General features: G+C 35.7%; 3 protein-coding genes and 1 pseudogene across 4 annotated transcripts; 2 read left to right on the top strand and 2 right to left on the bottom strand.

The window, feature by feature from the left end:
* Window positions 1-1,781: 1,781 nt before the first annotated feature.
* On the top strand, window positions 1,782-6,250 carry LOC148930106 (glucose-6-phosphate 1-dehydrogenase, cytoplasmic isoform). 2 transcript variants are annotated; one of them, XM_089068968.1, is made up of 16 exons: window positions 1,782-1,927; window positions 2,248-2,477; window positions 2,591-2,676; window positions 2,853-2,907; window positions 2,996-3,182; window positions 3,452-3,609; window positions 3,718-3,786; window positions 3,870-3,928; window positions 4,094-4,130; window positions 4,460-4,531; window positions 4,709-4,856; window positions 4,967-5,062; window positions 5,376-5,446; window positions 5,536-5,651; window positions 5,746-5,791; window positions 5,861-6,250. In XM_089068968.1, exons 2-16 carry the CDS (start codon window positions 2,298-2,300, stop codon window positions 6,026-6,028), a joined length of 1,548 nt encoding a protein of 515 aa, XP_088925094.1. In that variant the 5' UTR covers window positions 1,782-1,927; window positions 2,248-2,297; the 3' UTR covers window positions 6,029-6,250. The 2 variants fall into 2 exon arrangements, with proteins under 2 accessions (XP_088925094.1, XP_088925095.1); XM_089068969.1 differs by lacking the exon at window positions 1,782-1,927 and adding an exon at window positions 1,928-2,068.
* Window positions 6,251-7,243: 993 nt separating this feature from the next.
* LOC148930105 (prohibitin-3, mitochondrial-like) lies at window positions 7,244-9,320 on the bottom strand. The gene is made up of 3 exons (XM_089067087.1): window positions 8,959-9,320; window positions 8,040-8,630; window positions 7,244-7,482 (listed from the first exon to the last, which is right to left on the bottom strand). Exons 1-2 carry the CDS (start codon window positions 9,212-9,214, stop codon window positions 8,047-8,049), a joined length of 840 nt encoding a protein of 279 aa, XP_088923213.1. The 5' UTR covers window positions 9,215-9,320; the 3' UTR covers window positions 7,244-7,482; window positions 8,040-8,046.
* Window positions 9,321-9,977: 657 nt separating this feature from the next.
* Window positions 9,978-10,469, bottom strand: LOC148930104 (polygalacturonase pseudogene; annotated as a pseudogene).
* Window positions 10,470-12,267: 1,798 nt separating this feature from the next.
* LOC148930103 (large ribosomal subunit protein mL54-like) lies at window positions 12,268-14,063 on the top strand. The gene is made up of 2 exons (XM_089068882.1): window positions 12,268-12,426; window positions 13,374-14,063. The coding sequence occupies exon 2, from the start codon at window positions 13,376-13,378 to the stop codon at window positions 13,772-13,774; it is 399 nt and encodes a 132-aa protein (XP_088925008.1). The 5' UTR covers window positions 12,268-12,426; window positions 13,374-13,375; the 3' UTR covers window positions 13,775-14,063.
* Window positions 14,064-14,220: the final 157 nt, after the last annotated feature.

The raw sequence follows: 14,220 nt of genomic DNA, 5'->3' as shown, positions 1-14,220 counted from the left end.
TATTTCATCAAATGTCACACCCCTGTCAGAGGAAGCGAGAAAAAAAAAAAAAAAAAGGACCAGTAGCTATATTTGGACCCGACCTTGACCACCAATTATAAACTCTAGATTTCCTCATAGATATGGCAAATCCAATGACACAAATGAAATTGGAGGCTCCAACTTATAATCTGATCCCTCCATAAATGCCTGCCAACAAATATGCATCACACAAATTTATTAGTCAGAATCAACTCCCTGACATGCTGGTAACCTTGGTCAAGATTAAATATGAATGGTTCATGTTTTGAGACCAGTGGCAACTGCTCCATGCAATTGTAACGTAATCTATTTCAAATATCTGTGATAAACAGAGAACAAGAATTTATACAAATACTATGAAGCATGTGCAGATTTTGTGATTTGCTGGCAAAGCAATCATTTTCCAAGGCTTATATCATTTGATGGAGCATTGATTTGAGGCTTACCTATGATAGTAAAACAGAGTATGTTGAGGGAGATAGATAATAGCAAGCTCTTTACTAGATGCACATGTTTATTTTTGTTATAATGACAATGAAGCGTAATTCATTTGGTAAAACGCTTGAGGTTCAAGTAATCACGGGCAGATGAGGAATTATTATTGATACTCTTTTAAAAAAATCTTTACTATAATAATTAATTGCATTGTTATATTTCGCAGTCCTTACTGTTTTACCAATAAGCAGGCCCAGCTAGCCCAGCCCAACTCTTCGTGGGCTTTGTATAATTTTATATCAAGATTAGATAATTTTCTCTTGACCCACATTTTGGTGCGTAGTTTAAATAAAAACGCAAGTGACGAATCCTATTTATGAATAGGCGAACCATAATTAAGTCATTAAATGAATAGACGGTGATTCCAACTGTACACAATCTTTTTGTCTATTATATCACAAATTTATTCGTATTTTTTTTCCAAATTAATGGACTGTGAATACTAAATCCTATTGCTAGTAACTCGGTTCATAATTTTCTTTTTTCATTTTGGTCAATTCAGTAAGTTTAGCCCAATCTATTTGTGTTAAATATCTATATTTAATAAGTGGATCTCATTTTTCACCTAAAATTATCAAATATTTTTCTATTTTATATATCCCACCATACTAATTTTGTACATTAAAATTTATGTTATCTATTATTAAAATTATTTTCTGTCCAAGTAAGTTTACAATTAATAGGTAGAGACATTTTTTTATTAATTCTGACATGATATAAATATTACTCCCCTCTACCGGTACAAAAAATAGTCTTATTTTTCATTATGGATTGTCCACCAAAATTAATTTGTATTTATTAAAGCATCTCCAAGAGAAGGGATAAATAGAAAAACTCTACCATATTTATCTTTGCATCATAAAAATTCATTCTCCAAGTCAATGTTCTTCAACTCTTAAAAGATATTTTTACCTCTTTTTCATACAAAAGTTAAAAAGTGTTAGTTATTTTATTTGTGTTTTTTTTAGTGCTCGTTATTTTGTAAAAGATATACTACCTTTATAACATATAAATAGAAAAAATAGCTTCTGAGTTTACTTTTCTCCTATGGAAATGCTCTAAGCCTCTAACTGTAAATCTTTTTTGTGTAAAGAAGATCTGATTTTCCAATAACGAATAATTAAGTCCTACTCCTACACACTTCATTTTAGAAGTTTCTATTTATTAGACCAGTAATTAAATTTCCATATGAATATTCAATTTAAGGAAACCAAATTTGCATCTACATGTGGATTTGATTTGATAGAGACTGTTGAGAGCTCTCTTGGAATCACCTACCTACCAACCTACAGTCTCAATTCGACAACTCAGCCAATTCCACGAATCATCAAATAAATAGCTCTCAATTCGCAGTTGCAGCTTACACCATCTTTTCACCTACTTTTTAAATTTCTGCTCATTTTTTGTTGCGGTGAGATTTTCTTCTTCTCAATCTGAATATCCTTGATCATCATCCAGAATTATAGTCCCTTCTTCGATCTATTACCTTTTGGGGATCGTATAACTGGCTGATTTTCTGTTTGGATCACGTCAAACTACTACTCTCTGCGATGTTGTGTGATAATTTTGTTTTAATTTGATTTTTAGTTGTTTGGATCACAGTTGAGTTGAATTATAGCGAATCAGTACTGGAACTGATTTGCGATTTTTCAATCTCAACTGGAATTTGACTGTTTGTATCGACTAACTAGAATTTGACGATTGAAATTTGTTGACGTCCTTGCTGTGCAGATAGATCAAGAGCTGCTAATACAAAGTCTATTCAGCTCTTGTGAATTATAATGGCCTCTCCTTTGGGTGAATGGCACTGTGAAAAGAGGCCTTTCGCTAAGAGTGAATCTTTTGCGAATAATAATGAGAATGTGCCTGAAACTGGTTGCCTCTCCATCATTGTTCTCGGTGCTTCTGGTGATCTTGCTAAGAAGAAGACGTTTCCTGCACTCTTTAACCTTTACCGCCAGGTTGATCCGAGAACTGCTTGTTTTAAGATAAATATATTCTACTATATATGTTCATGTTTGCTTTATCTTGGAAGGTGATTCATCTCTTATGTTATTTTGGATTGTGATTTCAGGGATTTTTGCAATTAAATGATGTTCACATATTCGGTTATGCAAGGACCAAGATCTCTGATGATGATTTGAGAGATCGTATCAGAGGGTAAGATTTCCGCAACTTTCTAGTTTGAGCTTATGGTGAAAATCATTTTGAAAGTTCACTGTCTGACTGCCTTATACAATGCAAATGAAAGAAACACTATGTGTTATCTCATCAGTCACTGAAGCAAAGTATACATTTGCGTTTTGGATTCATTTCTCTTAAATTAACTGCTGTAGGTATCTTCCCCATGGTAATGATGGCACAGAAGATGTCGAAAACTTTCTATTGTTGGTAAGATTGCTGTTTGCATGTCTTATTTTATGCTTAACCATATAGGATAACGAGTCTGTAGCATGGCCTGACAATTTTTTGCTTGCAGATTAAATATGTGAGTGGTTCATATGATGCTCCGGAAGGGTTCCAAGCACTAGACAAGGCAATATCTGAGCATGAGTTCTCAAAACAAAGTACAGAAGGATCATCCCGTAGGCTTTTCTACCTTGCACTTCCACCGTCTGTTTATCCGCCAGTCTGCAGAATGATCAAGAGTTACTGCATGAATAAATGTATGTATCATCTCTGGAACTACTACCTAGTTCTAGATAGCTCATTTGTCTGCATTTCCTTCCTTGAATCATTGCTCTCAAGAAGCTCCATCTTCATTTTTCATAAATACTTCTAGTTGACCCACTTCCTTGTTTTTTAGCATTGGGATAGATCGTTGGTTCATTGTGTTTCCTTTATGTATGGAGATGATTGAAAACCTCTTATTTTTCCTGCATCGCATGCCTTATATTTAGACACTTCCATAAGTCTTTAGTGTAATTATTTTCAGCTGATCTTGGTGGATGGACTCGTGTTGTTGTTGAGAAGCCTTTTGGAAAGGATTTGGAATCAGCTGAGGAACTAAGCTCACAAATAGGTGAATTGTTTGAAGAACCACAGATTTATCGTATAGATCATTATCTGGGAAAGGAATTGGTGCAGAATCTGGTAATGCTTGTTACCTTAATTTTCTTATAAATCAGTTCAATAATGTGCTATATATGGAGGATTATATTCTAGAAGTAAATTGAATTTTTATCTTACGAAATTCTGCAGTTGGTGCTTCGTTTTGCAAATCGCTTATTTTTACCCCTCTGGAATCGTGACAACATTGCTAACGTACAGGTGATATGCTTATGTTTTTATAATGAGAATTTGCAATATTTTTCCTCTGGCTTTAGACGCAAGCTTGACTTTTCTTTCCCCAGATTGTGTTCAGAGAAGATTTTGGAACTGAGGGACGTGGTGGATATTTCGACCAATATGGGTATGCTCACTCCCTGCTCCAAATGCTTTATTTCTGAAAATAAACCTTGCTCTTCAACTTGTGAAATGTTCAAAAGTTTAAATAAATTATGGTTGAAGAAATTATGCTTTCTTCCTTTTGCTTTGGTCACAGATTGATGAACTTGTAGTTTACTTGTTTTTGCAGAATTATCCGCGATATTATCCAGAATCACCTATTGCAGGTAATACTTTAATATAGAATTTTACTGCTTGTTTCATTGTTTTAAAGAGTATTTTTTAGTAGTTCAATGTTAGCCCAACCATGAGGTATGTGTCAACTTCATAATACATGAGCATTCTTATTGAATTACTTTAAAAGGCATGAGTTTATCTAAAACAAGATTCGTAATGCATATTCACCTGATTGCTATGTGCCTCCTCTTCTCCTGTCCTCTTCTTTTCTTTTTGAAGGGAGCATTTACGTTTCTGTTAATGCTTTGTGGTGAACCAGTTAAATTATCTGCTTTCCACTTACCTAGATCGAGACTTCACAATTTTATAAAACTTGCAGGTCCTTTGCCTTGTTGCAATGGAGAAACCTGTTTCCTTGAAACCTGAGCATATTCGGGACGAGAAAGTGAAGGTAGGATATAATAAATCCTAATTGGTTGTATAATTTCCTTCTTGCAAGAACACTCAAAGTTGAAGATGCACTTTGACTTCTATTTTAAGTTCCTAAGCTTCATTTTTGGCTTTTAACCTCAGCTACCTGCATATGATCGTTAGCTCGTCTCTTGCTAATCATTTAGTTGGAATTCAGGTTCTTCAATCAGTTCTTCCAATCAAAGACGAAGAGGTGGTGCTCGGACAATATGAAGGCTACAAGGATGATCCAACAGTTCCAGACGACTCAAATACTCCTACTTTTGCAACAGCAATTCTACATATACATAATGAAAGATGGGAAGGTAGCCACAAATAATAAAATTTGTGATATTCTCTCTCTTTTCCTACATGAATGGATAAGTATACCTTGAAAATAGAATTTCTGATTACATCATTTACTGACTTGCTGTAGGTGTGCCCTTTATACTCAAGGCAGGAAAGGCTTTAAATTCAAGAAAAGCTGAAATAAGGGTACAATTCAAGGATGTTCCTGGTGATATCTTTAGATGTATGTGTTATATTATTTTTTTAATGTATGGTATATAATTCTTAAGTTCATCATCCTTGCAACTTTTACTTCTTCTATGTGTGACTGTAAGAAACTGAACATCAAAAATGAATTTCCTCTCTGGGGGAACTGGTTGTTGTTTGCTTCGTCCTAATAGCATATAAGAAAATGGTTGGTGGTTATGAATACTCATCTATAGGAGTAGTGAAAACATGGAATCCGTCCAGTGTCTTTGATCTGCCAATTCAATGGTGTGAAAATTTTGAGGGTCAATGTTTTGATTCCAATAATCTTAGTCAAATTTTGTGTGCAGGTCAAAAGCAAGGAAGAAATGAATTTGTCATCCGTCTGCAACCTTCAGAGGCAATATACATGAAACTAACGGCAAGTTACATTCAGTGATGTTAATTTGCTGCAATTGGAGCTCTGGTTATTCCCATTTTCTGAACTCTAGTTTCTTCCTAATGATGCAGGTGAAGCAGCCTGGGCTGGAAATGTCAACTGCTCAGAGTGAACTCGACTTGTCATATACGCAACGCTACCAAGGGGTTGTCATACCTGAAGCCTATGAGCGTCTAATTCTTGACACGTATGCTTATCTGATCTATTTATACATTTTCTTTAGTGTTTTTTTTTTGCTTCTTCATTCACTATAAATGCTATCTTGATATCTTTATATGCAGCATAAAAGGTGATCAACAACATTTTGTCCGCAGAGATGAGTTGAAGGTAAACACTAGATTTCTACTCCTCACAGCATTTACTCGAACTTCTCATATTAATATAACCGATGTACAGGCTGCTTGGGAGATTTTCACACCCCTTCTACACCGGATTGATAAAGGGGAGTTCAAATCCCTTCCGTACAAGCCTGGAAGCCGAGGCCCTGCAGAAGCAGATCAACTGTTGGAAAAGGTGGGTTACGTTCAAACTCACGGCTACATATGGATCCCTCCTACCTTGTAATCACCTTCTGAGGCTACCCGTCCTTCCATATTAAGTATGTTGTCTAGTACTCCACGAGGCAAAGACATGAGAAATATGTATGAGTTGAGTGTCAAATAATTTGTTTTTTAAGACAAAAATAAAGAGGAAATCTTGATTTACGCTTGCTTTGAGATTGAAAGGTCTGTGGCTTGCGTGTGTTATGAGAAGTTACTGTAGCTTCGAATGTGGAGTAATTTTCTATCTGGGGTTATGCTTTTAAAATTAAATTCTCTACATCTGTTTTTTTTTTTTTTGTTTTTTTTAACGATTGTGAGCTCTAGATCATTGTTTCATTTTAATGTGCTAGTGTGAGAGTGGCTGTTTAAGAGTGTATTAGTAACAAAAACATTTGTCTAACAAGTTCATTATCTTATACTTCCTACGTCCCATAAAAATATGGACAATAGATATGACACGAGAATTAAGACAAAATTGTTTAAGTAAGAGAAATGAGAAGAATGGCATGAACGAAAATGGAAATTACACATTTTTATGGGACAAAGGAAGTAGTACTTAACTGCATTCAACCAATGAGTTTTGATCTAAGTAACAATTCCAAAACTTAGCATACCAACATTCCAATTTGTAACAATAAAAATATCTTCAAATTCTTGACGACCAAAACTTTATAGTTTTCATCACTCATAACATTATTCAAGAAATCAAACTTTGAACTTCCTACATTCTGATGAGAGAAACATTAAACTGGCACTAGTATATAGGCTAGTGTCCAATATTTATCGACGATGCTGAATTTTGAGGGAGTTTGTGGAGTAGCTATTATCGTCAGAGGATGGTTGTGGAATATGTCAAAACATTCATCGTTTTCAAACCAAGCTTTAATTTCTTGAAGCAAGAGCTCGCATGACTTTTTAAAAAAAGTTTAGGACAACATAAAATTTAGAGAAATTTTGATTTAAAAAATTATTATAAATAATAAAATTATAAAATAGGCATAAAGGAAGAGGGAAAACTGGACGGCGATGAATTGCAATTTTGAACCGAGTTTGGGGAAGAAAGTATGCCTTCCCCATCCATAAATGGGTTGGAACTCCAAAGAGCTAAAAAAGTGCATGCATACTGCTATTATTAATTATTCTGCAAATCTACGTTGAGTAAAACAATATAAAAAGGAAAAGGAATAACATGAAGCAATCCCAAAGCATAAAAAGAAGAAGAAACCACATCTCGTAATAACCAGAAGATATGAATCATCATTAGTAACAAGCACTGAGATAAGTAGGTAGTGCACCAGTTAACGAGGACAGATGATTAGAATTTCCAAGAATAGAGAAAAGGGGCATGGTTTTAGATTTATTATAGCTCATCTGGATCCTAAACATTCTTACAACTCATCGCGGCATTAGAATCTGCAAATCGAAAGCTCAAATATCTCCCGAAGAAGCCAAAACAATGGAACCAAAGCCAGCAATCTTCAACACCATGCAACAAAGAGGAAATGGAAGAGGTCAATTAGAAAAGAAGTTATGGAGGCCAGTCTAGCATAATGAACAGCAAAGATAAATTTATTTATTTAATAACAAAAGCCCGGAAGTGAACGTTATCTTCATCTCAACGGTGATTAATATCCACATAAATAGAAATATCTTCACGTGTCTCAACAGGAAGGTTTATATTGATACTATTATCAATGTAAGCATATTAAGATAATACACCAAAAAACTTGAAGCATCAAATGCTTATTTTTCTGAGGAGCTATATGACAATGAGACTCATTTGACAACTAACCAATCATGAATCCACTATATTCATACTCGTGCAATTCTATAGAGTTAATACATGGCAAATCAAAAGAACAAAGGCAATTAAGTGAATTATGGCCTCACAAAGTTGAATAAGTAACTTCAATGCATGTATCTCATCTAAAGGCATACCAATATGATATGTTTCAAGTGAATCATTAATACACCCACTCGCAAAATCAACTGAACCAAAAATACTCATTAATGCTGACATCAATAAACCATACCTCATATCTAACGTGCAGGATTAACCCCAAGGAGCATGTTGTTGCTGCTAGGCAGATAAACCACATTCCCATTCCTGGCCATGGACGCTGCATTTTCCTTGGCTGCCTCAATCTTCCTCAGCTCGATCAATCCCATCCCTGCAGCTTGAGTTGCATCAGAAATCAGCTTAGCAGACTCACTTTCACCCTCAGCCCTAATGATAGCAGCTCTCCTCTCCTGCTCTGCCTTCATGACCACAAACTTAGACCTCTCTGCCTCTTGTTGGGCCACTTGCTTCTGTTCAACAGCCTTTGAAAATTCCGCACCATACGATAAGTGTGTAATGGCAACATCATCCAAAACAATGTTGAAATCCTTGGCCCTTCTGATCAAACTCTCTCTCACAAGAGCAGAAACATGGGGCCGCTCAGTGAGCAATTGATCAGCATTGAATTGAGCAACAACAGCCTTCAGAACCTCATTGCCAATAGATGGCAAGACTTTCTCATCATACTCAAGCCCTAGGGTTTGGAAAATATCGGAAAGCTTATTCACCTCTGGGCGAGATAGCACACGCAGTGTCAGATTAACCATCTGCAAATCCTTTGTGCCTAATGTGAGGAAAAAACGTTTCAGCCATAAATATTTTCCATCATACTGGCCAAAATTCAACAAAATTACACAATAAAACGGATAATAACACTTTATTATTCATAAAATAGCATGGAATCCAATTGTAAGCCTTCATATTCACAGAGAAATTTAGTAACCATCGAAATATATAGAGATTGTCAAACCTAAACTAAAGCATGAAATCGTATTAGAGTAATAGAAAAATTAATGATCGAGGTACTACTTTATCAACTAATGTTATAGCGGAAAGTAAAGAAAAACTACGAAACAAAAAAAAAAACTAACAGAAATGAAAAAATAAATTACCGGAAATAGAGGAGAAGGTGTGGGGGCGAGTGCGGATGTCGAAGATGAAAGGTTTCTGAAGCCAAGGGACCAAGAAGTGAGTTCCTTCGCCGACGGTATCAGATTTGACTCCTTGGAAACGGTCGAAGATCACGGCGCGTTGGCCACCGTCGACGGTGTAGAGACAGGAATTGACCGCGGCACCGCCGATTCCGACGGCGAAGGCGGCGCGCGCTATGTTCGTTAGCACATTCGCGGCTTTCTGCGCGTTAGCCATATTGGAATTTGCAGAGGTGGTTGAGAAATGGAGATGGAGTGATCTAGAGAGAAGGGTTTAGAGAGAGAAGTTGATTTCACTCCATTGTTTGTTAAACCCTAACATGTTCCCTCGGATACCAAATGGGCCGGGCTTCAATCGGCTCAGCCCATTCAAATATCATGATAAGTATATAGCTCAATGCACCTTGGATTAAAGTCTGTTTCTATATCAAAATCATCAAAATGAAATAATACTCGAATACGATCATTAGGAATTAATACACAAACTTCCACCCCAACTTTTATTTAATTCAGCATTCAATATCACAAATTTGTTAGTATTTGTTTTAATTTTTTATACGATTGCCAAATTATATATTTGGAGTTTGAATTTTTGGATCATGTACAAAACTAGTAGTTGTGGTAAGTTGGTACATTTTCAGCTCATGTAAATTTAACGAGAACAATTAGTCTTTCAATTAATTTTTAAAATTGGGCAGAAAATATATATGACATTCAGTATTATGGTATTCACATGATTCCCTTAACAATAGATGTGGTGAGTACGCCATCACATATCATGTTTGTGTGTATGCAGTAGGAGATGAAGTAGGAAATGACATAGGTGATCTCAATTGAAAGATTATTGGGTCTTCTAGTGCATATGAATACTCATAATAATCAACTATCGCGTGAAATAGAATTTATAATGTATATTTGAAAACAATTATTTAAATACTTTATTTATTATTGTCCGGTCCACTCTCCGGATCCGTTAGTGCTTAACAACTCGAAGGCATTTGGTTAGCCGATCCCAAAAATTTAACATCAGCTGAAGAGCAAAGTGCAGTGGTTGAGTTTCCTTTGAAAGTCAAGCTAACTCCCGTCAATTCAATGCCTTTGCAAGGCTGCGATTTGCTGCAGTCAAACTTTGCCCCAACGGGTGTACCCGAGGTGCCACGAATGTTGATGAAACTCACATCTTCTATAGAAACTCTCGATTCACCACCACTACATTTCCCGCTTGGACAATAATGTTGATCAAGGATGATCGGATTTAGCACATTATTCACCCTAATATCCTCAAAATGGACGTCCGAAACAAGGCCCGGTGGAGAAGGCCCAAATGTCTTGATCCTCAGCCCGTTATCGGTGTTGGTCAAATTGCAATTGGAGACCCGAATTGACCGGACTTCCTTCTCCCCGGGATACATTCCTAGGCTCCCGATGCTGATGCCGTGGCCCGGCCCGCAGTTCACCCCTGTCACATTCATGTTGCTCACTCCGTCTCCTATGGAGATGCAGTTGAATCAGAGATTCTGATGTCGTTTGAGGTTGCCAGGTGGACGCCGTCCGTGTTGGGGCTGTCGGCATGAGCGGTGGCGTTGATGTTGCTGATGGTTACGCCGTTGCAATTGTGGACCACCAAGTGGAATTTTTTTGCTGTCCATGGAATTTATGTCGCTCACTGTCACATTGTTCACATGCTCTAGCTTCAATGACTGTAAATTTAAATTTTGATAAAAAGTTAAGAGTGTCAGTTAATCATGGATGAACGATAAAAATGAGATTAGTGTAAATTAACAGAGAGGAGTAATTAAATGATGTACCGTTATAATGGTGGATTGTTTGGATTTCCAATATGGCAATATGAGTCTCCATTTCCATTTAATGTGCCTGTGCCAGATATGGAGAGGCTATCGACATTGCGAAACATGATCCAATAATCAAGTTTGGGAGTAGGAACAATAGGAGCATTTAGGGTTCCATTTAGTACAAAATTGGTTTGGCCTATGCATGGCCCTAAGAATTCAGCATCACTTAGCAGATAATTTCCTGTTGGAATACTAATTGTGCCTCCATCAGTAGCGCAAGCATTTTTCCATGTATTTATAAAAGCCTGCAATGATATCACAACCCTAAATTAAAAGGAGGTGGTACGCACAACATCATTATGGACCTGAAAAAGCTAACCACACGGATTTTAATGAGAAATTGATAAAGTAAGAGATAAGGAGAAAAATGTGTAAAGTATGAAATACTTTTCATTTTTGAAATGCGACTATTTTTTTTTTGAAAATCTAAAATAAAAAATGAGAATAATATTTTTCATGGATGGATGTAGTACCGTGTATGAAAAAAAGAATTAGAAAATTGTACGCAAATGTTAGACTATGGCAGTTGTGTTGTGGACAATGCTTCTTTATCTGCTTAGTATGAATTCATTCAGTTGTACCTGTTTGCTATTTGTTTGGGCATCAGGAATGGCACCAAATTGAGAAACTGTGAATATGTTGTTTTGACAATGAACACGATGAAAGCTCCAAATGGATAGAAGAAAGAAAGTTACAATGCTTTGAGACAACCAGTTTGAAGCCATTGATAAATATTGGTGATGATATAGGGCCACTTATATTTATATAAATGATAAATTTGCATGTATCAAAGTTTTGTAAACCGATTTTAAGTTATGATGATGAAATGAACTAGAAATATTGTTTAACACACTGTTCCAATTTTAATTTACGGAATGATGATTAATTAGTGGCTGCCATAGTCAATATATAGCTATATTTTTCACTTTTTAAAAATATTTAGCAGATAATCTTTATACTCATTATTTAGTTATAAATAAAATATGATAAAAAAAATACTCCTAGTACACTAACCAACTTCGAGGCTGGGTATGTAGTATGAAAAATGAATTCTTATATTATTCCAAATAAATCCACATCAAATTAATTATTTAATGGGGATTAATTTCCTCAAACAAAGTAATGTGATATACTAATTTATGACTAATGTCGAAAAATAATTGAGTGCATTATCTTTCATTAGCATATTTGGCATTGTGCCCACTTTTACGCATCAGCACTTGTTGGTTTCAACTTTCATGCCCTACTTACTAATTTACAAAAACTTAACACCTAAGAAATATTCAAAAATTGAACAATTCGAAATAATGCTTAGTATTTTCTTAATATCAGTTTAAGCCAAAATAATTAAATAACTGCCCCTATTTTACTTTTGGTCAGTATATAAAACACGACCTAATAATAAATTAAAAAAATTACATTTCCTTCAGTCTTTAATTCATTTTTCTTCTAAAAGTTTCCGGCTAAACTAACCAATTTACCACCACTGCCGCCGCCTTTTTCCGGACTTGTGTTCGCCGCTCTCTTCTCAGCCTCAACTCAACAACATCAAGCTCTAATTCTATTTGTTCATCAGGTAAACTTCTTCTTCACCTAATTCTTCCCATCTCAGTCCACTCTTTACTCGATTTTGTAATGAGATCCGAAGTTTACTCCTTTCTCCCGAATCTGAATTTATGGATCTAAAAATTGGAATAGAAGATTCGTGTGATATTGAATTGTGATGTCAAATTTTTTGATTTTTGCATTGACTAATGAATGTTGTGTATTTTAGCGGAAGCTTTGTGATGTACTGAATTTTTATTAGCAAAAATATCAGGCATTATTTATTTGTTTTTAATAGATGAAGAACTCAGATTCTCATTCTCATTCTCATACTATAACTTGCCTTGTTTTGAGGTAATTATGATTTTAACTTGTAATGTTATTTTGCCTGTGGCTTCTGGCATGATGAGCAAAGAGTCACCTATCGGTCTACAGTAAACTTGAGTTCAAATTGCTGTATATGGAGCAATGAGTTTTTTTTTCTTCATATTTTTTGTAGATTAATTAGTGAGCTAATCAACTATCTTTCGTTAGACTACTTACTGTAAGATGCAGAGCTTGGGTTGTATACAGATTTGACTTGTGTGTACATGTTCTAATAATCCATAGAAAGTTGTTTGCCATTGTGCAGTTTGTAATGTATTAGGCTTGCAGAAGAATACAAATCAGCATAGCTTAGCCGTAAACTTTTAGGGGTATTTAAGTTTTGGGATATTCCGAGGCCCTGGATAACTCCTATCGTTTGAGCTAATTTTGATTGATTCATATCCCATTAAAAAAGGTGGGGTTGGAGAAATCCTAATAACGTCGATAAAATGTACTCTGCAACCTATCTTATCTATCATGAAAGGCAAACGCCCTCTTAACATTCTAATGATATACTGTGATGGGGAAACTCTTATGCAATCATTGCTTCTATATCATGAAAATAATGTTGTTGATCCTTATGATAACCTTGTTGGCACTGCTGTTGTATAGATATGACAATGGCGCTTGTGAGGTCATTGAAAAGCATCACGGCCTCAAACGAGGTATTTAAAGTGGTGGGCTGCAGAACATTTGCTGCTGGAGGTGCTAAAGCTAAGAAAGGGAAAGGGGGTGCTGCTGGAGATGCCCCCAAAGCTTCATTGATAAGCAAAGAAGTGAAATCCACCACAGTTTATGGTGCCAATATACTAAAAGATGGGCAGGACCCTAAAATCTTGCCTGATTCTGAGTACCCGGATTGGTTGTGGCACCTGCTCGACAAACGCCCTGCCCTAAGTGAGCTCAGGAGGAAGGACACAGAAAGTCTTCCATTTGACGATCTGAAGCGCTTTGTCAAGCTGGATAACCGAGCCAGAATTAAGGAGAATAACATGTTGAAGGCCAAAAATTAAGACACTTTGTATGTGGTATTGGCATGAGTTTCTTGACATCTGTGGATGGATTGATCAAGTTCTACTTGCAGGTAGATTAATAATAGAAAGTATGTTATTGATGTTTTTTTTTTGTTTCTAATAGGATCAATAATGGTTCTTCATCTACCTCGAGTATGTTATTGATGTTGAGCGAATAACAGCTCTAGAAATGGTTGGTATTGCTCACAAATGATGGTTTGATTGTTTGTTACCATGTTTATGTTTCCTCAAGATATCTGCAAAATGAATATTGAACAACTTTTTGTTATATCTGTTGGTGGACATGTCTCCATATTGTAAGAATATTAATCAGCTTTCTTATAAATTACGGTTACATATTTTAAATTACTTTGTAGGTTAAAGATATTATAATCAAGTGACAAAATGATATACATCACACTTCAATTGAACTTCCTCATTAGCTG

Source organism: Salvia hispanica, chromosome 3 (assembly GCF_029641045.1).
Source record: "Salvia hispanica isolate PSC_SH4W2 chromosome 3, Shi_PSC_v1, whole genome shotgun sequence".
Taxonomy (NCBI): domain Eukaryota; kingdom Viridiplantae; phylum Streptophyta; class Magnoliopsida; order Lamiales; family Lamiaceae; genus Salvia; species Salvia hispanica.
Note: the sequence above shows the minus strand (reverse complement) of the source record. Positions and strands in the feature narration are given on the sequence as shown.

Excerpts from the sequence above, each read along its gene's own strand:
- LOC148930106 (XM_089068968.1), top strand. The coding sequence starts at position 2,298 with ATGGCCTCTCCTTTGGGTGAATGGCACTGTGAAAAGAGGCCTTTCGCT. Across the intron at positions 2,677-2,852 it reads TTGAGAGATCGTATCAGAGG|GTATCTTCCCCATGGTAATG; the intron begins GTAAGATTTCCG and ends TAACTGCTGTAG. Across the intron at positions 4,532-4,708 it reads TTCGGGACGAGAAAGTGAAG|GTTCTTCAATCAGTTCTTCC; the intron begins GTAGGATATAAT and ends GTTGGAATTCAG.
- LOC148930105 (XM_089067087.1), bottom strand. The coding sequence starts at position 9,214 with ATGGCTAACGCGCAGAAAGCCGCGAATGTGCTAACGAACATAGCGCGC. Across the intron at positions 8,631-8,958 it reads CACCTTCTCCTCTATTTCCG|GCACAAAGGATTTGCAGATG; the intron begins GTAATTTATTTT and ends TCCTCACATTAG.
- LOC148930103 (XM_089068882.1), top strand. The coding sequence starts at position 13,376 with ATGACAATGGCGCTTGTGAGGTCATTGAAAAGCATCACGGCCTCAAAC.